This window comes from Rhopilema esculentum, chromosome 12, assembly GCF_057945365.1.
Source record: "Rhopilema esculentum isolate cy_ngs chromosome 12, ASM5794536v1, whole genome shotgun sequence".
In the NCBI taxonomy this organism is placed as follows: domain Eukaryota; kingdom Metazoa; phylum Cnidaria; class Scyphozoa; order Rhizostomeae; family Rhizostomatidae; genus Rhopilema; species Rhopilema esculentum.
In genome coordinates this window covers 9,329,994-9,356,138 of record NC_142826.1, presented here as the reverse complement: position 1 = coordinate 9,356,138, position 26,145 = coordinate 9,329,994, and the positions used below count along the sequence as shown (strand labels likewise).

Here is a 26,145-nt window from a genome sequence, read left to right as displayed (position 1 = left end):
TCCAGGAAGAAAGAGTTTGGCCTGATTCTCCTAATATAAGAATCCTTATTTCCTTCTCACAAAGATTTTTACAAATACCTGATCTTTAGGAATTTTCATAAAACATCCTGAGTTGCATCACTTACTATTGTTAATCATGGAATCGGTAAAGAACTGAACTTTTTCTTTGTTGATTATATGAAGAAGGAGATGCTTTTGAAAACTGTAAATACTTGCTTTCAGGAAAAACCAAAATACCTGACTTCAAAACACAAACATACAATTTTAAATAATCTTTGTCACTATCAAACAAATTGATGCTACTGAAACCTTATGTAAAAAGTTGCACTATTTTGTTATTAACAGAGAAATTCTTGATACAGTTATACATAAAACGTGACCCTATAGTACCCATCATTGTCTGATTTTTTTCTATTTCTCTTTTACTCATTTTTAGAATGAGTCTCACAAATTATCTGTATGACTATAATGCCAAAGAAAATCTCTAAGCCGCAGTTCAAGACGTGTCGCAGAAATATTCCTGGGAATCTCTATAATTATCATAAAATTCTAACTTCCAATGTATATCGCCAAGAAACACAATTGACGCCATATATAGGCATTTCATGGTTTCAGGTCTTAAGTCGAATAACATAGTAATATCAGAGGTGGCGCCAGAAATCTTCCAACAGAGGGGTTGGGGCTTCCGACAGGGGGGCTAAAATGACTAAAATAAGCAGTTTTCGTACGTTATTTGGTCAAATTTGCTCCGACAATAACCTAAAATTTCCTTTGATGGGGGGGGGGGCTAGATGTTTCCGACGGAGGGGCTGTAGCCCCCCCCCCCCCCTAGCCCTCTCCTGGCGCCACCACTGAGTAATATTACATAGATTAAAGAAAGAATATAAAAGATAACTTGGGCTGGGCCCCTTCATGCTGATACCATTCAGTTTCCGAAGAACGATAACTGGATATTTTTTTTCTACAAAGTATCTTATTAACTTGCAGAGACAAGGACCTCACCCACCAAACTAGCATATTTCTTCCAAAAATGTAAACTCTACAATTTGATTTAGCTTATCAAATTAAAACAAATAAAATACATTTTAGGTAAGAATAGTCTTTATAGATTAATAAACCTCTAAGCAGCTTCCTGAAAATTTCTAACAAAATTTCTAAATATTGAAAGATTTCTAAAAAAGAATATCATAGTGTGAATTGGGTAATTGTATACTTTGTATATGTGATATTGTTTAAAGTTTGATGTAACTATAGAGGACAATAGAGAGCAGGGGCAAACCACTCCATTAAAATATCGCACACCTTTCATGAAAATTATTGTTTTGTTTTGTTTCGCATTGAGAAAGATAGGATATCGCCATGAGTAACGTACCTACCAAAATAGCGCGGAACAAATTAATGCGACCACAAATAAATGCGAATAGTGAGATTGGATTTTAAAAAGTGTGGTTATTACAAAAATCAACGAAATTCAAATATTCAAAGGTATTTGATTAACACGAATATTCAATGCCAGCAAATATTTTTACTGAAATGGCTTCAAGTTCAGTACGGGAAAACAACAAAAATTCATTAAAACTTCAAGTCAAGGTGGATTAGAGGTTCCAACAAAAATATTTTTCACGTTTGATTGGCTTGAAAAATTGTCTGCTAAAGTGAAATAAGTCGAGTATCCACTGACCAGAAGATACGTTGATGACTCGGAAAATACTAGGAATTGAGCAAGATGAGAATAATGACGAAGACATGGAATTTCAGGCGGAAACATTTGATAATGAGGCCATTGACATGTTAACAAAAGTTTTCTAGCTTCTCTTGTACCTTACTTTAAACTAGGAAAAGTGTTTTATATTTAATAGAACTTTTGAAAAGAACACATTCGGCCCTTCAGTTTTGGAGGCTCTTTATTATCCTTTTTTCAGATATAAATCGCGAAGTCTGACTACTTTCAGTAGTTTTGAAAAGATACGTGAAAATTGAAGCAAAGCAGGATCAAATTAACGGGCGTTTATTTAACGCTAGACATTAACAACGGATGAGAAATTTATGCAGGCGGGCATAAAATTGACGGGGTTATAGTAAACGCAGATTTTTTTCAATTTGCGTTAGTTAATGAAATTCGTTATTTTCGTGTAAAATAGTCATTTTCTACCAGCAGTTTGATTCGCGTGTAGCAACCAAGCGGAGGAGCATAGATCCAGACAAACACAGAACCGAGACACTGAACCGAGGTCACTGTTTATTTCCTCAAACAAAAAATCAAAACTTGGGGGAGTTGGCAATCAGAGAAACTAGAAGGGAGAGATGATTTCAGACAATTAAAGGGGCGCAATAAACAGCGGTTCTATGCTTGTTTGACCTGCAATTTCAAAATGGATGTTGATGGGTCGACTGACAGAGCGGACGAAGATGACCGTATTTACAGAAGGAGCACGCCTCACCGCCATAAACATTGCCATCCAACTGAAACCGATGATTTCAAAGTCGATGAGGAATTCCACAAGTTTTGCAAATTACACACATTTCGATTGGCATGTGCAATTACTGTATTCATAATTGTTGCATTTGCTCTTGGGAAATTGGGGTTTTCCTGGTCTGTACTGGTGATATTGTGCTCTTTGGCAATTTGGCAATGGCACGAGAAACTAGAATTGATACAAAGTTTTGCCTATCGTGAGGCAGAGATTCAGGAACATCGCAAAAAAGCTTTTGAAAATGCAGAAACTGTTGAATGGCTAAATTTCTTCCTAAACAGATGGTGAGAATTAATCGAAATTCCAATTTGTTCGTACGTTTTCAGCTTGTAATGCGTATACAATATTTCTATTCTATTTTCAATTTTCTATTCTCATTTTTTGTTGATGTTGACATGATTGATATCATTGATATTTCAACGCAACATTTTGTAGATTTTTAAACATTTATGTTTCATTTTAAAGTATCAATTTTAAAAAGGTCCCGAAGGGGGCGGCACCTGTTTCTGTCCGTGATTGACTGGTACCAAAGAATAAAAGTACAGATATTGAATTTAAGAAGGGATTCTGTATATCGATTTGTGACATTGCTATGAATAAAAAGCTATATTTGCTTCATACTTGAAATGGCATCTCCTATTGTGATCTGTTGCTTTAATCCACAGTTTGTGGATTCCAGCTTTTAATATCACAACAACTGATATAGCTATGGATAATGGCAAAAGTTGTTTAAAAACAATGAAATAGAAAGACGTGATATAAAAACGTTGTAGCCAATTAAATAAATTTTAATTACTTTGAATCATGTTTGGGTAACAAAAAGCTCAAAGAGTTTTTGAAGTTCTATTAATACATTTTATTAATACATTTTCTTTTCTGATGATAAACAAATTTAAAATTACTAAAGTGTATATTTGCTTTCTTGAAATTATTTTTTATGGCCATACTTAAGGATAATTGATATAGGAAATGAATTATTGAAATTTTTGTTAGCTTGGAATTGTTGTAAAACAAATGAATTTAGTATATGTACATTTTTTTATGTTTCACATTTAAATCAATAACCTGTTGTTTATCAAATTTTTCCTTCGATTAAGGGGAGGTTGGTTTAGGGGGAGATTGCTGGATAGAGGCTGCATAAAAAAGATATCCTAAATTAGTTAATAGCATTATATAATGTATTTTTAATAAAGTATTTTACTTTCTAGGTGGGTGTTTAGTGATAGAAGTTTGTTTCAAATCCTGAAAAATAAGCTTGATCCTACATTAGAGACATGCAAGCCAAATTTTATTGGTATGTATATTGTTCAATCATTGAACCTAACTTGCTGTCAGGCCAGCCAATGTTTTTGTTAGTTGAGATGCAAATCACTCAGCATGCTTTTTAGGCCAGCAAAATTAACAACATGCACAATTTACACAGAATGAATAAGAATACTCTAGGAAAGCTTCAAACTTACACAGTTTTATTTCAAGCTTGTTATTCTTTCTGTCTGTTAGGAGGATTGGCCTTAACAAAAATAACATTTCTGCTGTATAAAGCATTCCACAATTTTTGTGTCCAAACATAACCCCACTTAAACATTTTCCTTCCATCTTTAATTTTGAACTGTGATTCATAGCTTGCAAAGAAAGTACATAAGGGGACCCAACCAATGTGCCAGAAATGAAAAGCCAAATATAGCAGGATTCCTAACATCTTTTGAGTCAATTTGTTTAAAGTTAAATCTTATCTATTGATTAATACTCCTGGTTTCAATTATGATTAAATTTATTTGTTCTTTTGAAATCAAAGCTATAAACATTAAATTTTAATTTCAGAATCAATTGAAATCACTGATTTCACACTTGGAACACGGACCCCATTTATAAAATTTGTCAAAGTATATGATACAACAGATGATCTGCGAAAGATTATGGCTGATGAGGTTCTATTCAAACGGCCCCCAGAAGATCTTGTAGCAAGGCCAAAATACCAAGTTGTAATTGATGCAGATATTGGATTAGATGCTCCAGATTCTAGATTTGTCCTTAAAACAAAAATGAGAGTGTAAGCTGCATTTTTCAGTTTTATTTTTAACATAAACAGTTTTATTTTTATTATATCATCTTTCTTGAGACTCAAGGTTTGATGCCAAAAAGCTTTTGAATGATTTTTATCTGGTTACACAAATTTGTTAGAATCTTTGAAGTAAAATAATCAATAGGAATTACATAGCAAAATAGAGGAAATACACAGAATAATGTGACGATTTAGATCTTAAGTTGAAAATCCTCTATGGAACTGTGAGAAAGGTCAGATTCAATGGAATTTTGTGCATCTTGGTTTTTTAAAAAATTGGGCTGATGATGTGACAACTAAGATAGTTTGGCTAATGTTTGAGTCTTTGTATAAAGTTGTCTACCATAGCAAGGTCATTTTTTATTTCATAAAAATAAGTACATTTGTGAAACCTTGTCTTTGTAGAGGAACGACAGATATTTGTGTTGAATCATTTCGAATCAGAGGGAGAATGCAGCTGCATATTCTTTTCAACCAGAACATTGCTTTCCCCCATATTGCTGCTATTTCTTTTTCGTTCCTGAAACAGTGAGTCCTTACATTTGTGTTTTTATCAATTGTTATTTTCTTTATGCTGATGATTTCTTTCTATGGGAGTAGAGAACAATAAAATGTCTCTATGAGATGGGCAAGGATTTATTTTAACAATCATTTGCAATATATTTCTGAAAGAGTAAATCATAAATTAGATGCAATAAATGCAGATAGTACAATTTTAATAGTTCTTGTATGAATATGGATTTTATAGAATATGGTTATTACATATTTTCTTTGCGAAATCGTGCAGATCAAATCATTGTGAACCATCTCGCCATTCTATGCCAGCCTATCACAAAGTTGCATCTTTAGACAGTATGGGTGGACAGTTCCGTCTCCCAGGATGACAGGTTTTTATCTGCAGGAGACATCTTATTGTTTCACAGGGTCAGTGATGTGCCTAGACAATTTTGTTTTGGGAGGCGTTAAAAAAAGTGACCAACTTTACTTTTTTTGACCGATAATTTCTGCATAGAAAATTCATGAACAATGAAATAGATGATCACATACACACTTAACGATAACAAGTAAGAGCAAATGATGGTATGAAAGTATGAGGAAATTAAGTTTGCGGAAACTAGTATTCCTAGAGTTCGCATTTTCGGGTGAATCCATGAGCATCTTTTTGCGAAAAGCCAATTTTAAGAAAATCTGCAAAAATGAACTGCAGCTTCTTTTGAGCTCCTTATAACAATAATTCCAGCTTATAAAATGTTCTCCAATCTATAAAAGTTTATAAGAATTGAAGGGCAAATATGGCGGGAAGGCCGCCGATAGGTTTTCAGCGGCTCTGGGGCAGAATGGAAAGACGATGCCCCTGCTAGCGGAGCGAGCATGAAATTTTTGCGACCACACCCTTCAGATTACCTTAAAATGCATCGCAGAAAACTTCTTGCAGTTATTTCTTATAGTCGTTTGCTTGCTACTTATACCAAGTTATTTGCAATACACTCTTCTTTTTGCACGAACCAGTGAATTCGAGTTCAGGTTGACTGTTTTTTCAAAAATATGAGGGTGGATTTTTCTTAATTTGTTCTTAATTTAATAGGTTGTAAGCAATGCGATTGCTAGCGTTTTCGCTCTAGGGAGGTGTTCAGGCCTTATTTGTCAACAAAGTGAGTGAGACAGCCTTCATTTGGCTAAAACCCACATATGGCTAAAAGTTCTCGTTTTTTAGATAAAACGTTGTTCAAAATTGCATTTTACGGCAGCTTAGCCTCAGCTTGTTCGTAACTTGTTTTTATCTTTTGACCAATTTGAGGCTCGTGTTTTTATAAAATTGTTCTTTTAAAAAAAGAGTAACCAATAAAATGAATGAATTATAGGCTGAAATTTGGTCAAACTTCCTATTTAATACTAAATTGCCCGCTGCATGACCAACTTTCTTAAAATCTGCAGACATTGGGGGGCGTGACCCCCCCCACGCCCTTCAATCGGCATTTCCCTGCACAGAGTTATTGAAATTTTTACGGGAAATGTCCACCCTTGTCACCAGAGTTTCGTTTTTGGAGACCACAGGCTATATGCAGAAGACCACTTGAAGAGCTCCTGGTCTCCCACCGGAGGACCAGCTTTTTACTGGAATTGTCCACTCCTGGACAGTAAGCTTTCAGAATCCACTTAGATTAGCAAATACAAGAAGGATTTAGATAGTTAATATTGTCTTCTTTTCAGGCCAAAGTTTAATTTTCAAGTGAGAATGCTAAAAAGAATTCAACTGATGGAGTATCCATTGATTCGTGACTGGATTTCTAATCTGGTTAGCGACAGCTTGAAGTACAGTAAGTTGAGCATAAGCCTTGTTTTTCACTTTAAGTAAGACAGGAAAAGACTGCATCATTTTAAACCCCGTAATATAGTCATCCCTGTATCGACAGCTCCATACAGATATCAACTTATGTAATTCTTAATGCTGGTGTTATCAAAAGACTTTCAGGGAAAATACTGAACCTTCAAAACAAGCCTTGTGTTCATTATCTTTGTCAAATCACTCATTATTGAATTAAAATTTGTTATTGTATTATTCTTTGTGAAATTAAACCAGCCGATTCAAAAGAGCTTAACTGTTTGAAAGCTAAATGTGTTATTATAAGGAAACTACACAATATAAGCATTTTTTGGCAGTACAGAACTTGAAAATGGCTTTAAAAAACAAACATTTTTCTTCTACTCAAAACGTTCTCTTCTGACACTCCACAGAGTATAAAACGTCATAATAAAGGTCCGAAAACACGGTGGAAAATACACGGTCATGCGCCTGCGCTGTTTTGATTGGCCTATTTCGATCCACAACTGGGTATATATTTTTCATCGTGTTCTTTCGAACCCTTATTCTGACGTTTTATGCTCTGAGGAGTGTCAGACGAAAAAGCTTTTAGTATGTTGTGAAATGTTTGCTTTTTTCAAAGCATTTTACACAATATTAATTCACTGGAAACAAACAAAAAGGCAGAAAATTTGTTTTTCCATTACGTAAATACTTAATTTTGTGCTTTCTAATGATACCAAAACGATTTTAGACAGTTGAGTGTTGCCTGCATTTTTTAGAAGTAGCGCTTGATGTTTTCTTTTCGAAAATGCAGCTTTGGTTGACCCTGGCCATGTTACCTTGCCGCTTTGCGATGACCCTGAGGTTCTTGGTCGAAGATCAGGCTATGGTAAGTGCCTTTTAAATGTAATTTTAAGAAAGAAAGCTGCATTTATCAGAGGGGAAATTCATTCTTGCAAATAGCGTAAGAGATTTTCACAAAAAATGATTTCTAGATAAAACAATAGGATTTCCACCAAACGTGCTCGATATTTTCATAGAATGATTTGCCCCTTGCAAATTCCAACACCCGATGAATCAAGCTAGTGATGGACAAATTTTATTAAGATTTTGATTAAATTTTAAAATGAGGAGGGCTGTAGAAAATGCCACCACCGTTCACGAAGTGGAAAAATCTACAACGTTTTGGTAACGATTTCTTTGTCAAATTGAACATCCGCAACTTTGAAAGTAGATAAAAACAGCTAGTTAGGCTTTGTTACTTCAGATATAATTCCTACGATTGTGAGGCAAATGGTTTAAAGCTCGTTTATAATGCTTGCATGAAACTAACGGAATATCAAGTATGTGCTCAAGACAGCCTCCAGGCTTTTTGAAGATGTGAGCAAATATAATGTCTTTGAAATAGAAAGAATGTCTTTGTCGTTGCACATTTTATGTTTTGTAGCATAACTTCTATATAGTATCGTAAAAATCTCGGGATATTAGCTCCGCAGTCATTGTAAACTTGTCTAGTCCTTTTGACGCCATAAATATGATGCAGCTTACATTAGGAAAGCAACTATTGAGGTGGTTTTCTGTTAGATGCGTTTATAGAAGGATGAGATGATGTCAATAACAAATTTAGAAGGGGGCGAGAAACGATGGGATTTTTAAACGGACAGATGCAATTTAAGCATAATTCATTAGCATAAATATATTTGCTTGGACCTTTTTGTTTTGGCACTAGAAGCGATGAAAAGTAGCAGTTAAGAATGGTTTGCATTGTAGCTTCGTTTTACCTACCCGAAACTAGGACCGTCGGCAATTCTTCGTTGGCCTAAAAAGCAATTTGCTGTCATCTATCTTTATTCTTATACTTAATCTCTTCGTATTATCTTTTTCCAATTACTCTAACACTGAATGTGTTTTGGTTTTTATAAACTCTTCTTCAAGGGCTTCAACCAAAATGCAGTTAAATACATCATTTCTTGTCTATGTTTATTGTTTCATTAGGGTCCATTCTAGACAGAAGCTATTTCTTTCAAAAGAACCATGGTTTGTTTACAGTTAAATGAAATTCTGCAGACGAAGCTTTGAGTTGCTATGATGTGTGTTTCAGTGATAAAAAGATAACAGTGTTGTCAGGATACACTTGCTTTTCAAGTATTCGAGGGTGTCAAAAGCATTAAAGGCAGCAAACACCTTAATTTATACCTGTCTTTAGTCAAAGTTTAGAACGTTGATTTTCTTGCTTGTGTTGTTCTTAGGTAGCACAAGAGCGTGTACCGTCCAAGTTTCCCACATTCTGCACGGCATTTCTTACTTCCTCTTTTTTCGTGAGAGTTCCTTCTTTTGGTTTTCTATGAATCTAAACGACCGTAGATATTGAAGAAACGGATGGCAGAAATGCATGGAATTAGAAAAGTTTTAGAAGCTAACAGAAGAATTATACCTCTGGAGAGCAAGTGGATAAAAGCGAAATCCGTTCTCAGGAAGGGTGCTTTTTAGATTATCGGTGTTTTGGTCCAAACTTGGAAGTTTAAGCTTTCAGACTAAGAGTGCTGGTGTCACATCCTTCTGTATTGTGAACAGTTAATCTAATGATCTAGGGCATCGCAAACTTAGTCACAGAAGATCTTTTTCCTGATGGTGTCATTTTTTGTTTACAGCTTGTGGTGTGCTCACTGTGACTATTAAAGGAGGTGGCAGGGGCAAGCAAAATGGTACGATTTATTATTTCTTTGTAAACTGACATAGAAACATTATTTCTTTGAAAACCCACCTAACTATGACTTCTCCATCACGCTTCTCTACTCCAAAATTTTTAATTCTTATTCAGTACTGTTGCTCGTGAAACTGTAAACAAGAAGCATTGTTTACTTCTACTTGAAGCATTGTTTATGATGTTGCTCGATTTTCACCAGATCTCACCATATGCTTACTATCTCGTCAAATTTTCTGATTTTCAACTTTTTGTTTTCTCTTTTGACTCATGACTGGTTATTCACAGAGGATGAAAGATGGTGCACAATTACTTTGAACAAGCAGAAAGTGAAAACCAAAGAAATGGGTGTTGACGTCATATGGCAAGATACAGTGTCGCTATTTGTCGACAGTGTGCAGTACGACAAGGTAGGCAAAGATGGAGAGTGATCAGTGATTGCAGTAGTTGCTAAATGGAACTGAAGACAGGCTATTGAGTTTCCAGACCATTTTTATTCGCATTTCTAACATACATGAGGAGATTAAGCTATTTAAATATGAATGTCTAAAGAGATCAAGGAGACTCGAATTGACTACTAATGCTTGTATAGATTTCAGTATACTAATAGAAGTTAAATACCACTGGGACCTTTCCTAGGCTGAAACGTGTACCATGTAAAAATTTTAAAGGCAGATTTTCTCTACGATAAGGGTTTCAACCGAGGGTATATTCTTGTATCACACCAGTCTATACTCTCAATGAATTTTGCCTACTCAGAATACTGCCCTCAATGCATTGGTTTAAATCTTTATTGTAGTTGCACATCAAAGTCAAAGCAAAGCGCCGCTTTGGGCCTAACTTCACAGTTGTCGAGTACGTTCTTCCACTTGTCAGAATCAACATACTTCAAGATACCATCCAGTGAGTCTTTATGGGTTTTCTTTTGTGACGTATAAAAGCAGTTTGGTTCCATAAAGCTACTTTACTTGGCTTTCGTGATAAAGGTCAAATTTTCAGCTAAATAAATAGAGTGAATGGTGATTTTTGAAGAAACCAGCTCTTTCCGTGCCACCCGACACAATAACTGCTTCCTCATTAACATTTTTAAAATTTGTGACCTTTTTAAAATTTCATAGAATGGCATCAACTCGACAACGCACCGGGTTTATGCTAATAACCATTCGCTACTCCGTGGCGGAGAGAATACACCAATGTATCGTTCATTTACAGAAGCAAATTGTTACCCCCTGTTGTCACCTCATTTCTCTAAAATATCTAGCCTTTTATGCAAAATTATGACAACAGACTTGCGACTGAAATTTTAAGGAGACTTCACACAACAGATTTGAAATAAAATCCATTAAATATTCTCGTTGAAGGTATTATTACTAGTTGTCTTTTCAATGTTTTTTTGGTTTTCAGGGACCTAGATCTAGAGGATAAGAACATTGATGGCTCTTTTCTACAAGTGCACTTGGAGTACACGGAGCTAGCCTTGCTTGATATTTGTAACGAAACTGAAAAAGAAACGTTTGAAAAAACATTCCCTACAGATTCCCCACCTGAAGATGGTTTGTAGACCACCTATTTTTGTGACATATTTGCTCAATAATTTTTATTATTGGTTGATTTAAATTGACTATCGATTCGAATTTAATACAGAAACTTCAAGTTGAAATGAAAACTAGGAGTTTAAATACACACAAGTAGCACAAATGAGAACTGTGGCTTTGAAAAATGAAAGCTTTGATATAGAATTGAAATAGTACAACATTCGTACTTCGTCCACATGAGTCTCTTGTAATGCTTTTGAACATTTTATAACTGTTTTTAGACTGAATGTAACTAGAATAATTGTGTTATATAAACTTAATAAAGTTGGTTATACGTACTTCCTTGAAGGTGTTTCTAAAAACTAGTAGCAAAAATTTAAACTCGTGAAGTAAACCTGCATTTTTCTTTGCTTTATGATAAACCTCTTGTGTGCATCGTAGTTTGTCTAGCATTTCTGTTTCAAGGTATGTAGTATTATCGGATTATGATGACTCTTATTGTTTTCTTAGTTGCTGGTGTGCTGTTTGTACGAGTTCACAAAGGGATTAAACTTATACCTATGGACCCCGATGGACTCAGTGATCCTTATGTGATGATTTTTGGCAATAAGGAACTGGTAAGCTTCCATTTTTAAGTCTTGTTTTACAAGCAGTGTCAAAAGAAAACATTAACAAAAGCCTTTTTCAGAGTTAGAAAATGCCATATTGGTGTATTGGTAATTGTTTGGCGGGGAGAGTGTTACTCTTGATTTTATCCCCGTTGTGAGAACATCTTTTTAACCAATCTATACTTTGAACGATCGATAAAATAATTTTCTTTCCAATGTTAACCTGTTACTGTTATAGCTGAACACTAGTTATAGTTGTTCACTTTATTTTGTTGTAATATTCAATGGTATATTTGATTTTGTGTTAAATCAACATATACACAAAAAGGTTTTGTGTGATTAAAATAGCCAAGTCTGTACAAAATTCAGAATTTTCGATAGCCAGTAGACTGGAATAAGCTTTATATGCTAGATTTAAGCGTTTGCCGCTTTATCTAATCTTCTTTATGTGTTAGATTAAGTATATCGATAACTATTTCTTTGGCTAGGTACATATCAGTCATGTGGTGGAGGATACTCTTAATCCAGAGTGGGACAGCATGGTTGAGTTTTTCACTGCAGATTATACTCAGGTGAGATAAACATACTGTTGTATATTAAATCAAGTTCCTCGATCGAAGGTAGGCGTAACAAGGTTGAGAATTTGAGATGCAAGTAGAACACTCTAAAGTTCAGATAACTGCTTATTGTAAGAGGTAAGAATTGTAATCATCTGTTTCGTCTAATTTGCGAACGTATTTTTTAGTGTGGTTCTTCAATGCATTTGCTTTAAAGGTCCACTCTCCTTCATCCCCAGTCTTATGACTAGTATGAAACTATTAAAGCGTATCCCAAAAGTTTTCTTTCTGTATCTTTTATCGTTGTCTTTCTGCTTCAACATGAAAGAAGAAGAGGATTGAGTTTTGATCTGTAAGTTTTCACGTCGATTTATACTAGACCTGTCTACGTGCTGACAACGCCTATTTCAGACCTTCTAAATGTAAAACCAAAACAGAAAACATCGAACAAACAACACATAAGTTTATGAAATTTCATATTAATCCTTTCCAAAATTACTTTAGTTGTTCCACTTTAGTGCCAATGTTTATAGTCACTCCAGCACCATTCCGGCATTCCCTTCCAACCTCTTTTGCAATTTTACAGACCACCCTGTCCTTCATCATCAATGACCGAAATCCGGTCATGTTTTCCACTACTATGCGTGCTGATGATAATGATGATTTCATGGGATCTTGCAACTTAAAACTGAAACAGGTAATCTTTGATCCACCTTTTATTTATATTTAAGCTTGATTTTGTTACTTTACGTAGAACCTCGATGCCTTTATTAGCTTTCAAATACTTTCAGAAAGCATGAAGACATTTGCGAATTGTTTTTCTTTTACTCGACATTTGATTCCGCCTTCATTATAAATAAGGTGAAGCCTTCTTTGCTGTAAGGCGATTTCTTGTTATATCTCTTGAACGAAATAAATCGTGCGCAATTCAAAATCTCAAGAAAGAATCGTTAGCATTGCGCGTCGTACTAGCAACTTCGTTGTTCTCTTTAACCGTGGATTGGCTTTCGATTCTTGGTGAGCATTAGGACCTTCGATCTTCTTCTTCTCTTCTTCTTTGTAACCTGCTATAGATCCTTCAAGGTCATACACGTTCCTTCTGTTATATCATCTAGTCATCCTATCCTCTGCCTTTCCCTGCTTCTATTTCCCTCCTTTTCTGACATAATGCTTTTCTAATGGCCTTTTTTTCATGATTTGCCCGGCGTACTTTAGCCCCTGTTTTATTATTCTTCTTTCTAAAGTAGGTGAAAGATTGATTACAACTAGTACGTATTTTTTACATGTTATTTTAATATGACTCTGATTATGTCCGTTTTGTACCATCTTGAAACCTGCTATCACACACATTCGGTGGGACTTTTCTTGTGCTTGAAATCTTATAACAAAAAACTGGTACCCAGTAGTGTATTTGAAACTTGATTTCTATGTTTTTAGGATGACTGGCTGATTTTCAAGAGAGATCTCGATGTCTTCTTCAAAGTCCGTACATTCACCCAGGAAGAAGTGGAGAACAATAAAATTGCTGGGTCAATTTGTGTCTCGGTTGTGTTCCGCCCCGTTCCTTCTTTGCTCAAGACCGGTAACTTGGCGTTTCAGTATAACAGCAGCCGTTCATGCAATAAATGTTTTCATATTCGAAGCAACATTTTTTGTTTTATCGTAAATGTGTTCGTTTTCGATATGATTGCTTCATTAAATACTTTTATTTCTTGCAGTGAAACCAACGAAAAACGAGGGTTTTCCAGAAGGACAGTCATTGGTGCAGGTAGCAAAATATTTATTTAGATTTCATGTCTCTTGTGATCCCAAATAAATCTAATGATCGTACTGTGATCGAATAAAACACAGAAGCGATCATTTTAAACATTTTTACCTTACCTAGCTCGAACATCCAATAACTCAAACATTCGCTAAGTCGAACTAATATTGCATTCCCCTTGCTTAATACATTCATATAAAAATGCCCCCGGTATCTCGAACGCTCGTTATCTCGAACCATTTCCTTGCTCTCTTTGAGGTTCAAGTTATTGGGAGTTAACTGTATTTCATTTCATCTCGTTTAACAATGATGCATCTTTTTTGTGGACCGAGTACTCATTAACTCGCTTCAAATGAAATCTGACAACTTTAGATAAACACATTTTTGTTGTAGAAATTATATTGATTTCAATGATATATTTTCTGAAAATTAATTTATTATTTGTGTTATAGAAACATACAAAAATGGATGCAGTCACCATGGAAGCTCTCCTTTGTGCTGGTATGCAAAAAGCCTACCTATCTGTAAATTTTGTTTGGAATCCTAGAATCTTTTTTAAAAAACCTCTCCATAAAAAGCAATTGCTTCTTTTATACCAAACTCAGATGTATACCATTATAAGAATCACTAATCATTTGATAAAACTGATTGAAGCTCTAAGCAGTATTTACGGTCAGTTTTCTCGCTTCGGATTTGCCCAGATGATCGTTTCAGGTTAACCCAGTAAAATTTCCAAAGGCGATACAGCAACTTTACTGCAAAGAAGTGCCGAGCTTTGCTTTTCCCATTAATCACCCTAAACCCTGGATGTTATGATTTTCTGAATGTTGTTGCTAAGCATATAATATATGATTATCTTTTTATGTTGAAGTCTATTGTACGAATGCACTAAATATTACCACGTGGCTTTCTCTTTGGCTTGTCGTCTTTACGCTGTTGTCTGGAATTCTTTATTTTTAATTAAGCCTTTTATCTATTTAGTCCAATTCTACTCTTGTTCAGCTGAGGATATATCTTAAATCGAGGCTAATTTATTTCAGAACGAGGTAGCCTGACGCTCAAGTTGCATCGTGCAAGGAATCTACCTGCCATGGACTTCAATGGTAAGTGATTTGTACATAATTCTAGAACAGTTCTAATGCCCGAGATGTTCAAACCCCATATCTCAATTATTAGTAGATTATATAAATTTTTCGCTGTAAAATGACATTTTAATATTACGCATTTTTTATTTTTTCGTCCACTCGTAATCAACCATTGTATTATTTAATACAAATTTAGTTGATATTAACGTGTAACAAGTTGTTGTAGCAATAATTCTATTAACTTTTATTGTTATGTTAATGTTGTTATTAGGTTAGAGACCATCTTGGCCTGATACCTTTTTTTTAATATAGATCAGAACGGTTCTAAGGTGCTACTCCGAGTTTCACGCTTAATACGGATCATTTTCATTACATAGAGTTTATATTCTCAATATGTCTTATATGTCTTTTATATGTCTTTTTTTTAGTTTATGTGTCTCTTATTTTTACCATTTAACCATGACTAAACCAACTTGGTGTTACAGGCAAAAGCGACCCCTTTGTCATAGTTCGTGTTGGACAAGCCAAAATGGAAAAATACCGGAGCAAGATCTGTTATCGCACCTTGAATCCGATTTGGAATGAGGAAGTGAAGTTTGCTATGCCAGAGTCCCATCAGAGGGTCTTTGTTGTAAGTTTTGTATATATTTAAGGCCAATTTTAGGTGATTTTTCAATTTTATCATGACTGATATTCTTGTTAGTCAGCTGAGAAGGTCGAGCGAGAGTCCTTCATTTTTATGGGAAAAAACTGAAATTTGTGAGCAAAGAATTATTGTTACAATGTGTATTCATATCTTAACATTTCTTTTTTCTCGTTTTTAGGAAGTATGGGACAAGGATCCATTTAGCAATGAAAAAATTGGCCAGATCTCATTCGACCACGTGGCACTGGAGCGTATTTCTGATGTAAATCATGTTTCAAGTATTTGGCAATTTAGAAATAAGAATTTGAAACTTTTTTAGAGACTTAGTTTTGAATTTCCAAGGCTGTTGTCAAAAAAGTATTGCTTAATACAACGTAACTGGGTTTCCTGGCATGGAGACCATTTTATGTCTCGTACATTCGTGTTTCTATTGACTTGTCTTCGTCACAGTACAAAGGGACAGATATTTCATTTTGGTATCAAAATTTAGAGTTTACTTTCGATTTTGTATCTTTAAAAGATGTGATCGGTTAATTAGGACATAAAAATCTAAAATATCCAATAATGAAATTCACTCGTGCATAGCTTGCTTTCGTTATCTTCGGAGATCTAAAAAGGTTTCTTTGCTTAACATTTTAGAAAAATAAAGATAATAAAGAATGGTATACTTTGAAAGCGGCGAAGTCAGGCGAGATTCAGATGTCAGTTGTTGTCGATTCACCAGAAAAGGTTAGATATCGAAATTTGTATACTGCCTTGGGGACGTTTTAGGCCTCGCTTACCTTGCACAGTTTTTAGTCTTAACGGGCCAACATGTATTTGCTACCTCTTTTCTTTCACGTTGCTCCGCTATAAGAAAGGGATGCATCTGAAAACGCACTTTAACAACTGAGGAAAATGAAAACCGTTCAAAGAGCAAATCCTTAACATGATAATAAAAAACAATTAGAATGAAAAGCACCTGTGTTCAGTTATGAGCAAAAACCAGTTTTGAAAACAGGTCGACATAAAAATGTACCAAAACAACTACGTATAGGTGAGGCCTTAATTAAGTTGCCTCAATCTACTTTGCCTTAACCTTATTTGGAATATCCAACAAAAAAGGATTGTATGGAAACGAGAGCAAAGGCAAAAAATGTTCTTAGTAGTAGGTAACATTTTTCGTATAATGTTTATCGAAAGACGCTTTTTGGAAACGTCAGAACGACTTTGTGTAGCTGACGCAGTAGCTGTGAATATGTTTCTTTATGATTTGTATTTTAAGCTTTGCAGTTGCAGTTTTGTCCAAATCCTGTCCAGACATATAATTGTTTATCGATTTTATATTGTCAGTTTTACTCTTATTTGTATTGATTATTCTAGCCAAAAGATGCTCAAAAAGTTCCTGCGAAAAAATCCCCTGCCGTCAAATCCTACTCTCTCACCAGCACTGGTACGTATTGCCTTCGAAGGGTCTCTAGGTCCCTTGTTGTTTGACCGTTTTTGTGTTAAGCATTCGTTATGTAATTTTCACGCAGGTATACGTTGCTAATAAGTGATGAGATCTTTTTATTTGATAATGAGCCAAAGTGCACTCTTTCTTTCAATCAGTTGGTATTGTTTTAGCACGTAGCCTGTTTTAACAAGATATTTGATTGGATTTTCTTAACAGTTGAGAAAAATGCATGGAATATTTAGTATGATTTGCGTAGAAATGCTGAAATAGTTGTCATCCATGTGGTTTGTGGATTTTATGGCATGTAAGTCGTTAGGGTCCTTCTAAAGGGGTAGTCTCCTAAAAGGGAATCCATTTGTCTTTAATCTACAAACTACTTGAACGACAACTGTTTTGTTACAAATATTATCTCCCCAAATTTCTCACGATCCATAAAGAAACATTAAGAAATAAGAACTTAATCTGCATTCCGTTATCTAGCGTTATCCAATTTTAGTTATTTAGCTTATCTATGCATTGATTGCACAAGTGGAGATGCACACAGCCTGAGGTAGATAAGCATCGCTGTCCCCGGGTTGTATATAACACACTGCCAGTATTTTATATCTAAACTTTTGAAATCAGATTGTCTTTGTATTGCAATACACTTGTGCGTCATGCTTGAGTTTGTGTTGAATCACTGCTGTGTTCTTTCATTTTTTGCCTGAATTTCCCCAAATATAGCTACCTCATGTACGAAGCACCATTGCGTTGCTGAACTTATTTCTTATTTCTGTTTCTATTTATCTTACGCTTATTTCTATTTTAGACTACGTGATGCTGGACATGATTAATGATAATGAAGAGAATAAGCTACTGAAACCAGAAAGTCTTTTCCAGTCGTCATCACTGGAAAGTGTTACAAGCGAAATGGAAGATCTAATGAATAATTCTAAACTTGAGAATGGTGGATCCCCAATGATACATGCGAAGCGTATAACTGTTTCTTCAACATCTCTGCAGCTGCGAAGGCGGACAAAGTCTGATATGGAGCGCAGTCAGAGTGAAGAAAAAATTAGGCGAAAGCCTGAAATTAATGTTGAAAGTCCATCTATTGGAAGTATGCTATAGTTAAAAGGGTTCTAATAACTTCTTGGTTTTTTATATTAAATTGATTCAACTATTTGATGAGTATTAGCATGTTTAATGTCACTTATTTTATTACTTACCTGGGTTTCTGTTTGATTCATGACTATCATTTTATTGCTCTTTGCTAGTCGATTTAAAAAATCTTTATACATGGTGTTTTTTCACGGTTTATCTCAGTTGCACAGCAGTATCGCATGTATTTTGTCAAGAATAACTTTCCAGTCCTACATCAATGAAATTTAAACATTTTTCTTTCAGAAATGCTGGATATTGGAGAAGGATATGATGGTGAGTCTGGATGTGCTTGATCTCGTATAAACAGAGAGAAGCTGGCTAGATATCGACTTTGTTCCTTTTACTGCCTTCACAGAGTGCCATTGCCCACTTGATGATGGGAAATAAAGCTATATATCTTATTGTGCCTAGTCCTTGTTTTTCTCGTGGCTTCTAGTCGCACCATACGGTTGAAATTGTTCTTTGGCACAAAAACGCCGACCTTTAGTTTCTCCAGGGGTTGACTCAATTTTCAAAATAAAATGAAGAAAAACAGAGAATCTAATGTACTAAAACCATTTTTTAGTTTATATTTTTCTAAATGAGAACTTTTACCGATTTTTGCTCTTCCTCGAATATGTATTCTGTATTTAAAAGCAGCCAAGGCTGGCTGCGTCCCCTACATGTTACTCTTGTCTACCCCCTGTTGTATGATAGGCTCATTATGTGCTACCGTATAGCTACCACTCTCTTCATACTCATTCAGATATTGACGCTGACGATGAAAGACCCCTTTCTCCAGTGGTCAAGGAAAGTGGCATCGTGGACGTCTCCAGGGACCCTCTCAAATATTACAACCTAAAAGGAGAGATCATTGGGTTGACTGGGCTGGTTGTCCCAACAGGTTTGTTCTTGTTTGGTTTATATCCCATCTGTTGGCTTTTTTAGAACCTGATGCTCGCATTTTTGATCAGCCTATTTCGATTCACAACTGGGTATATATATTTCCTAGCATAGACTTTTTTATCTATGCTTTGACAAAAAGGTTTAATTTGTGTCAAAATGTTTGCTTTTTCCAAATCCTTTTTTAAAGCTAATATCATCATTCAATAGCAGGGTGATGCATCATTGGTTTTTGTCAAAAATGCAGCATTTTTCTTAACATAAGAAGCTGCAATGATATCAGTCTTTCAAAGAAACACCTTTGATAAATACCAAGAGTAGCTCGCTTATTAGGATGTATCCCTGAAATGTTCGAAATGTATTTTTAAAATAAAACGTAAAAAAGTCCTAGATAAATTCAATTTTTGATAAAGATGTGATAGGAGTAACGAATGCTATGTTTGATTCGAGCATGTAGATCGGCTATAATGTTTTTACATTACAACATCATCTTGGTTCACCAGATTTGTCTCAACATAAACCTTGAGTGGTTTTTCTTCTCTTACAGGTGTACAGGCGATTTGTATTCGGTTGCGTATTGACAAGTAAGTTACACTTTTCTTGAATGTTTCGAAGATTAGCTAGAACCGCCTCCACATCGCTATTAGAGTGACTTAGTACCAAATTATGTATGTGTATTGTGTACATGTAACTTCTTTCTATCGTTTCTCTATATCAGAGTTCCGCTGTCAAAACAACGTCGAGCTTCGTTTTTCTCATCTCCACCTTTTATTTGGAGAACCGGATTAATTCCTGTAGAAGATATGGCAGAGATGTCTCAGCATTTTTCTGTAAGTTGCATCAAAGTTTGACATAAGTCGATCTTAGCTTTATCAAAATGAGTTAGAATTTTGTTCCTTATGTTGTTTTCGTCTCTATCTAGCTAGGTGTTCTTTGTGTATACGGTTTTTCATCTCTAAAAATAAAATGTCTCGTAATGATGCAACCTTGCAAGTTATTTCGACTTCATCAGTAAACATATCTTGAGAAATTGCCACGTTTGGAAGCTGTTGAATAGCCTAATGATCGCATTGAGCGCTTGAAACTTTCAGTTGCAACTTAGAACCGTCCTATTCGCGTACACCTCTGCCCATACGGCATCGAGCACTATATGAAAGACCTGTAAACAGCAATTTTCATTAAGTTATATCTGATGTAGTTAGTTAATATTCTTCAGGATCAGGTTTAAGTTGAAAGGGAGATTTCGTTTACCTTACAATGTTTGCAAGCTGATTCTTTTCAAGCCTTTGAATAGTTGAATCAAAATTGTTGCAGTCATTCAGATGCAATTTTTTTATTTTCAATGCATAAACAATGAGATTAATATTGATAAAACTTTATATTACAAACTATGCTAGATTAAACTCATTTAATCTTCACTTCACGAAGAAAACTGAATATGTTTGGAAATTGACCGCTGTAAATTCTGGTTAATCAGCATCCCCATAAACATTTGTATCGAATCCTCTATGCTATATGCATCATTACTCTATCCAGTTCTTGTTTACATTTCCACTAGACATTGCCATTTTAATAAGACATAAGCTTGAAACTCTCATTGTTATTAGACAAAAGGTGATCAAGGATTCACACCGGTGATGTTTCTCAATATAGAAGTAAAAGATGACAGAAAAGATATAATCGATTCTGGAAGCATTACGCTCAGTAACTTGTTGAAAGGTTTGTTTACTTTCTGTTGTAGGCATTTGCCATGCAGGGAGGTATTATCTGTCTGTAATTCATCGCATATTGGTTTTGGAAGACTGTCTATTTTTAGCATCATTAAGGCCCTTTAGTAACCTCGTACGCAGAGGGGGGGGGGGGGGTTATTAGAAAACCCCGCTTACAAAAAACTTTGCAAAGTAGCAAAAGGCGAACTGCCGCTTAGCGCTAACCAAAAACAGGCTGGTGTAGGATAGCGGCTTTGATGTGCTCCTCCACAAAGGTCAGTGGAACTGATCAATGTGCACAGAAAACACGCACTCCTACAAAGTTCAGTCAAGTAGGCCCCAAGATATTAGCTTCTTTAACATTTCTTGGACCTAGATTTTATTCACGAAAGATTATTCAGAACATTTATTCTACAGATTTCTTAATTCCGTTAATTAATAATATATAGTTTGTAATATTGATATCGTTAGCGAGTGGAAAAGTTCATGGAGTTCCTGAAATATCAACCTAATATTTCTATTTGGTCTCTTTGGTTTATTGAAGCATGATTTTATTTATTTTCAGGCGAAAACCCTGCTCGAAAGATGGTGGATCTTGATAACGGTATCGTAGCTGTTTAATTTGCAACAGAACCTTCTTTTTGATCAAAATCTTGTTTTCTTTTATTGTGATTTTTTCGTTCTTCCCCCATTAAAACTTATGTGCTGTTTGTCACATTTATATTGTTTAATCGCTCATACAGATTTTCAAATAGGTTTTTGGTTCAACAAAATTTGAAAATGGCACGAATTTGTTTCCGCTATTTAGTCTCACATACAAATTTGGTGAAATTTAAAATTTCAAATGATACAGCTTCAGTGTATTTATAGATCTTATGCAATATAAGAAAGGAATCAGACTCTGCTGTTTCTGTTTTCTGTGAAGCAAGCGCACAAACCAGCCACAGCTCTATTGAACATGGGATAATAAACCATCCGTGTATCATTCTATCAATGTCCATTATTTATTATCTGCATTTGTCAGACTTCATCAAAACGTTTTGCTGCAATTAAATGGCATCGATGAAAAATATATTTTCCTGTAGGAAGTACAATAAACCTGCATCTGAGCTACGAGGAGAACTCTGCTAGTGCAGCAAAGAAAAAGTTTTCAAACAAAAGGGTCTCGATGCTTTTACCAGATCACGGAAAATAACAACTGAAGATTGTGTCCGACGGAGAGAAGAATAAAGAGGAAATTAATCACTGTTACATAATTGGAGAAGAAAATTTGCAAAAGCTATTAGAATGTTTTATTGAGCTTTTTTATTTTAAATAATTTCAAAAACTCTTTTATTTAATACTACACGCATTTTATATAAGAAACAAAGCCGATGATAGGTACTCAGTCTCTTAATTTTTTATTAATTTCATTGTTAAATGTTTTGTTAAAGTTTTTAACTATCAAGAACTAAATTACTCCTTTCTAAAATCACCAAAAACTACTATAGGATAACATACAACAGAATACCTAACCACTCGCAAGGCTCAGAACTATAGTTTTTTAATTTTTTGTCAGCTCACTTTCATATAGACGGTTTCTTAAAAAATGCGTGTATCGTTTGAAAATCACGTATAACTGAGTTGAAGTATGCACTCACTAGAGAGGCTTTCCTATAAAATGGGCTGTGGAGTGACAATAGGCATCCTGTTGTTCTCAGTGTCAGGTTATTTAGATACTTCTTTTCTGAAGATTATTCTTTGGTGCCTCAGGTGTAATTAAAGTAGTTTTTACTGATTTGACATCTCGTTTGCTGAATTTTGTTAAACTATAAATGACAAAAGCTTAAGTAATGGCATTTACAGTTTCAAATTATCAAGAAAACTGGTATATTTGAGATTAAAACAACTTTTATTGTTTTTACCTTCAAAACCAAACTGCTATCCAAGCAGAAGATTCAAAAAGTCAAGATTGTGCTGTGAATTGCCATTCTAGGCAGACTTTTTACCAGAAGCAAATTTTCCCTGAAGTTAAAACAAATCCTTCCATCTCCTGTTTCTTCAGGTGATGCTCCTGTATATGGTACGATATTATTTCTTAACGCTTCTTCTTTCCAGAGATTTCGACTGTACATTTGAGACTACTTACTGATCCATCTCTACAATGCCCTCTTTAGGGAATCAAATTCCTCCAAATAAGTGTTTTACATAGCGATGCTGTTTTATATTTTTCATTAGCTGTTCCCGTTCTCTGAATTACTTATTTATTTTTAATGGCAGTACTTTTTAAAGATTTATATGGGATGTTTTAATATGGAAGATTAGCCATCCGCTAATGCTTACTGTACAATTTTATTCGTTTCTTTGTCGTTTATTTAGCATACTTTTTATAGTGTAAGTTGGGGCTGTTTACCAAATCTGCTGTAATTAAAATTGAATTTTCTTGTTGAAGTAATCTAATGGAGTCATATTTAACATACGGGGTGCTATTTAGCAGATATTTTAGTTAAAAGCTGGACTAGTTTTATATCCAAAACAAATTAAGTAATTTCTATTCTACGATTTATCATGTTTCCTAAAGTCCCCATCAGATTTTTGCATCTCTTTATATGTGAGAGACATATTTTGTTTCTGATATATTAAAAAGAAAAGTTTCGATGGTTGACATTTCCAAAGATAAAGCCCTAAATGCCCTATGTTTATCTTAAGTTCCCGTACTTTTACAGAATACTTCTCCACACTGACATCAGTATTTTGCGCTTCAAAATCGAATTCCAGTTTTTTAGATGAACATTTTACTCCTCTATTCAACGTAAGGAAAACTGGTTGCTGTTGATTGAAAGTCGAAATAAGACTTATTAGTTGAAGCAAGCCCATTTTGTAACGAACCAGGTGGGCGCAAAGTAAAAACTCTTCAAATAGACAAGTAGCATGCCGTTGGTTAAAAAATCCGAAATGGTTGGAACTACAATGCACTTCCACTTTTCGAGTTGGCACTTAATGAATGTTTTAGGTTATTCGAACCAATTTTGATTTCCTTTTCAATGGTCACCTACAATCACATACTGTTAGGTATCCGAGCCCCTTTTTATTCAATCTACTTTTCTATTCCACTTAGAACTTTGAATAAGTGGGGTGCAATACTTTGGTGGTGCAATACATCAAGCTTACGATATTGACTACTTCCCCATTACGCTGTCCAGCTTTTAACAATTGCGGGAATTCAATTCTAATAATTTTCGAAGATGTATCTAATTTCTACTCAAAATGTTGTAACTAATTGCTAACGAGAATTAGAATAAAGAAAAAGCGCATTGATAAATTTTTGCATTATTGGTAATTTGTATCTAATTCGTAACGAATTATATGATTGGTGTATAACTCCTTCCTTATCTTTGGGAAGTTGAATTTTCTAAGGGTTTTTTGTACAAACGCATCTACTTGGGTTTTGGTGCAATATATTACGCAGTCCTTCTTTTTGATTTCACTTAATGATCGAAGGATCCAACTCTTACCCACTGTGTAAAAATAGAAACCTTGCACGCTTTAATGCAGTTCTATTAATGAATAGATATTGATAAAAGCATGTTTTCTCTGTTTTGAAAATCCTAAGTGGTTGGTGCAGCATCTTTTCTGTCTGCTCTTGAGCACGTGGGTCCTCAAGGGACAGCCGGGAATAAAAGACTACCTTTTGACCCCTTGTGTGAATTTGTTTTTGTAAAAAACGCATTCATCCCCAAAAACTTCAGTTTTTGATGGCCTTTAAGCTGGAGGTTTGGAAGGCAAAACTGGGTGAGTTCTAACTGTATTTTGGTTACCAGAAAACCTTATTTCAGATACAAGAATCAATAATTTTTGCTTATTCACAGATAAAATTCTGTTCATTTTTAAACACGTGTGATTGTTCTGCATTCTTAACAACCTATACCGATAACCATGGCGAAGACTACCGGTTTTCCGTTGGCCTTGGCAGGAGACTGGAGGCCACAAAATTCAGCGAAACCAATGAAAAGTGCTATTCAAATGTAAAGTAGCCTAACTACGGATGCTCCAAAGACGCCATTTTGGCCTATCAACACTCGCTATAACCAATACTCGCTCAGTATTCGATAAAACAGCTTATTTAAACTTTTGACAAGTATACCGGTCTCTTGATTACGTAGGCTAGGCACTATTGTGCAGGGTTGGTATAGACAGCTGCACATGCTCGGGGCAAAAGATCTTTAAAAACGATGCTAAAATTTTCCAGCCTAATATTTCTGTATATGTTTCTACCAAGCACCCGAAGGCAGTTTTTTAAGCTATGCTTATCGAACAGTGTCCTGGTCCTTCCCCTTGATATGACCACACTTCGTGATTCCTGCACCTGGTATTGCAGAGGGCTTGCAACCCCCTTCACTCTGGTTGAAAGTTAGGTCATGTCCGCGGCTCGAAGCCCAGACCCTTGGATCTCCAGTCCACGACCCTAACTAATGAACCATCCTCGCACCTAATTTTGAAGTCTAAATTTTGATGCAAAAGTTGCAAGATATTTTCAGATTATGCCAAAATTATTTACTTTTCTATGCCAAAAATTTCCCCAATATTGTTATCACATTGCTCTCATTTTTAAGATAAGTGGGATTGCAAGTTTGTTTGACCTGATGTTTAATGTTTATTTTTTAAAATCTAAATGTTGAACTATCGAGCCACTGAGTCAGAAGTTGCTAGTGTTTCAATAAAAGTAAACACTTCTCATTCTTCACATGAATTTTTTCAGACTTTGTTTTCTTAGCACTTCTTCTATGAGCTGGAATTTTTGCAAGGTTTATAAAGCGACCCTAAACAACCCTTCTGCGACTTTGCCGTGGCTTAGGCAAGAAAGATCGCTCCTTCTATAGTGATTTCTTAACAAGTTATAATTGCTACCGTTGCAACGTATTTCATGTCAGTGCTTTTCAAAATGTTAGCCTTATAAAAAAATTCCTCCAAATTTTATAGATTTAGATTGACGCTCAATAAAAGTTTCTTGATCAAAGGAAACGCATAGTGTATCTTGGCTGTACGTATGCCAAACATTTGATTTAATCTAGCAAAAAATTTTGTGAGAAAGACTTGCCAAATTCGTTTTGAATTTGTCGTCAACAGGGTACATGAAACTGGCGGCACTAGGGCCAGGTGGCTCCCGGAATTTTTGGGAAACCCCTCTTTTCTCAAAAGCCCCTCCTAGAGAACTCTCGGAAAAGCGCACCATTTTTGAGACAAAGTGCAACTCAACAT

General features: G+C 35.1%; 1 protein-coding gene across 1 annotated transcript; it reads left to right on the top strand.

The window, feature by feature from the left end:
- The first annotated feature begins 1,819 nt into the window (after positions 1 to 1,819).
- On the top strand, positions 1,820 to 24,297 carry LOC135681376 (uncharacterized). The gene is made up of 29 exons (XM_065195824.2): positions 1,820 to 2,758; positions 3,683 to 3,768; positions 4,296 to 4,524; positions 4,942 to 5,064; positions 6,748 to 6,854; positions 7,656 to 7,730; positions 9,493 to 9,546; positions 9,834 to 9,955; positions 10,345 to 10,448; positions 10,950 to 11,098; positions 11,591 to 11,697; positions 12,177 to 12,260; positions 12,832 to 12,942; positions 13,683 to 13,827; positions 13,964 to 14,013; positions 14,460 to 14,508; positions 15,048 to 15,110; positions 15,578 to 15,723; positions 15,917 to 16,000; positions 16,378 to 16,467; positions 17,101 to 17,170; positions 17,982 to 18,272; positions 18,560 to 18,589; positions 19,062 to 19,199; positions 19,746 to 19,782; positions 19,917 to 20,028; positions 20,806 to 20,917; positions 21,473 to 21,511; positions 21,993 to 24,297. Exons 1-29 carry the CDS (start codon positions 2,373 to 2,375, stop codon positions 22,100 to 22,102), a joined length of 3,303 nt encoding a protein of 1,100 aa, XP_065051896.2. The 5' UTR covers positions 1,820 to 2,372; the 3' UTR covers positions 22,103 to 24,297.
- Positions 24,298 to 26,145: the final 1,848 nt, after the last annotated feature.

Bases quoted from the DNA above. Each gene is read 5' to 3' on its own strand.
- LOC135681376 (XM_065195824.2), top strand. From the start codon at position 2,373: ATGGATGTTGATGGGTCGACTGACAGAGCGGACGAAGATGACCGTATT. The intron at 10,449-10,949 runs GTGAGTCTTTAT...TTTGGTTTTCAG, and splicing joins ATACTTCAAGATACCATCCA to GGACCTAGATCTAGAGGATA. The intron at 16,468-17,100 runs GTTAGATATCGA...TGATTATTCTAG, and splicing joins TTGTCGATTCACCAGAAAAG to CCAAAAGATGCTCAAAAAGT.